The sequence below is a fragment of the Lactuca saligna genome, chromosome 1, assembly GCF_052625555.1.
Source record: "Lactuca saligna cultivar CGN05327 chromosome 1, ASM5262555v1, whole genome shotgun sequence".
In the NCBI taxonomy this organism is placed as follows: Eukaryota; Viridiplantae; Streptophyta; class Magnoliopsida; order Asterales; family Asteraceae; genus Lactuca; species Lactuca saligna.
The window spans coordinates 110,366,948-110,368,758 of NC_136417.1; the positions used below are offsets into that span (position 1 = coordinate 110,366,948).

The 1,811-nt window shown below is 36.9% G+C and overlaps 1 protein-coding gene across 1 annotated transcript; it reads right to left on the minus strand.

Moving 5' to 3' along the window:
- Positions 1-449: 449 nt before the first annotated feature.
- Positions 450-1,564, minus strand: LOC145000601 (protein BPS1, chloroplastic-like). Its single transcript, XM_078959861.1, has one exon. The coding sequence runs from the start codon at positions 1,504-1,506 to the stop codon at positions 610-612; it is 897 nt and encodes a 298-aa protein (XP_078815987.1). The 5' UTR covers positions 1,507-1,564; the 3' UTR covers positions 450-609.
- Between the last annotated feature and the right edge of the window lie 247 nt (positions 1,565-1,811).

Consider the following 1,811-nt stretch of genomic DNA (forward strand, 5'->3'; position numbering starts at 1 on the left):
TTTGTTTTAATCAAATGGCCAATAGGGTGAATATTCCAAATTCGAATATTTATAAGAATATGGATACACACAACTAATACTTTTAGCAAGTAAAAGAAGCATCGCCCACTTATCAATTAAAGCAAAAAAGTACAAGGGAGGTGGAAGTTAATTGTCCTATTTTGGCAAAATGAATATTTCAGGGATAAAAATGGTGAAACGATTTCAACCTATATTTGGAAATGTAGAAACGTTCAATCTACTATTATGGTTACATGACACTAATAAGGCTTCACTTGTTCAAGTTCAAAAGAGAGTGAACTAAGTCATTGAATACTACCGACTTTGATACATGTTAAAATTAGTCGATGCATGAGTTAAACATAAGAGATCATCTGTTTGTCGATTCATATCACATCATAAAAATATTTGAGACAAAGTTGTATCATGTATGCAATTGATCATAGGGATGAATAACAAGAACTTCCTAAACTTTATTCCTAAGCCTATAACCACTATAATTTTCGTAAAAAAAAAAAAATCAAATAAAGATATTGTTACAACATTTCTGACTAAATACATGATTTTTGACATTTAATATATACAAAAGAAAATAACAGTGATTGTTAGTTATTTATTTTTCGCTCGAAGTGCCTCAAGCACTTTATTTCTTGCAGCCATAAACTCTGCAAACAAACCTTCTTCTTCTTCTTTTAAACCCTTTACTCCATTCCCAACCACATCCAATCTTCTCTTCAATTCAACCAAAGCATCGGAATCACCAACACCCCTTAATACAATCATACGCAAAGTCTCATTCACTTCTTCCAATTCCTTTACCAATCCCCTTTCCTCGGTAATCTTCTTCCTAAATATGGAATCGAAACCTGTCAACGTACAATCCACCACCATCCCAATTCCCATAATCTCCATAATCGGCCTAGCATCACTCTTTAATCCCGACAACACAACCCCACAAGTCCAAAATCCAGTACTCCTGAGAACCATCATACCTTCATGAAATATCCTTTCTTTCTCATTCCGATTGCTTTCTCCATTCCCTTCACTCCCTTTGATCCCCTTAACGGAATCATGCACTGTAATCTCTCTCAACCGTTCCACATCAAAACCCGGAGAGTTTTTCATGAGGCTCAAAGCATGAGAGAGCGACACCCGAGCTTGATTAAGATGAGAAAGAGAAGAACTGATTGCATTCAGCAGTTCCAACATGCAAATGGTGTAATCAAGATACTCTTCGATCGAACAAGCTTCCCAACTACTCACCGGATAATCTATCTCCCCCATTAGCTTAGCAAACTCATTGTTCAATATGGGTAATATCCGAAAACATTGGTGGATCCATTTGATGGACAAGACGTCTGATCCAAGAATGAAACTTTCCATTACCCGGTTTAGGTTTCCGGCCACTTGGAATTGAAAAGCTTGGAGGGAAGCAAAAGAAGGTTCCGACATATTGCGATGGTGATTATGGTGGGAAAATCCTAGTCTGTTTAATTGGAGAATCATTGTGATAGTTTTGTGTTATTGATATGGTCGATTAGTTGGTAGTTGAAGTTTATATAGAAGTTTGGGCTAGTGGTATTATGTTTGCGGGTTGACATACTATGAGTACAACCAGGACATTGGTAAGAAGATTGAGTTTGTGGTAATGGTCAAAGGTTCTTATCCGTTAGAAGCTTGTATTTTAATCCCGCACGTTTTAGCGACAACTAGGCCACTTGCAGTTCCATGAACCCGCAGTCATTTAGTTGGTTTTGCTTGATTGTTTGACACGCTGAGATATGAGTAAAGGGTAAAGGAAAGGTAAGTCA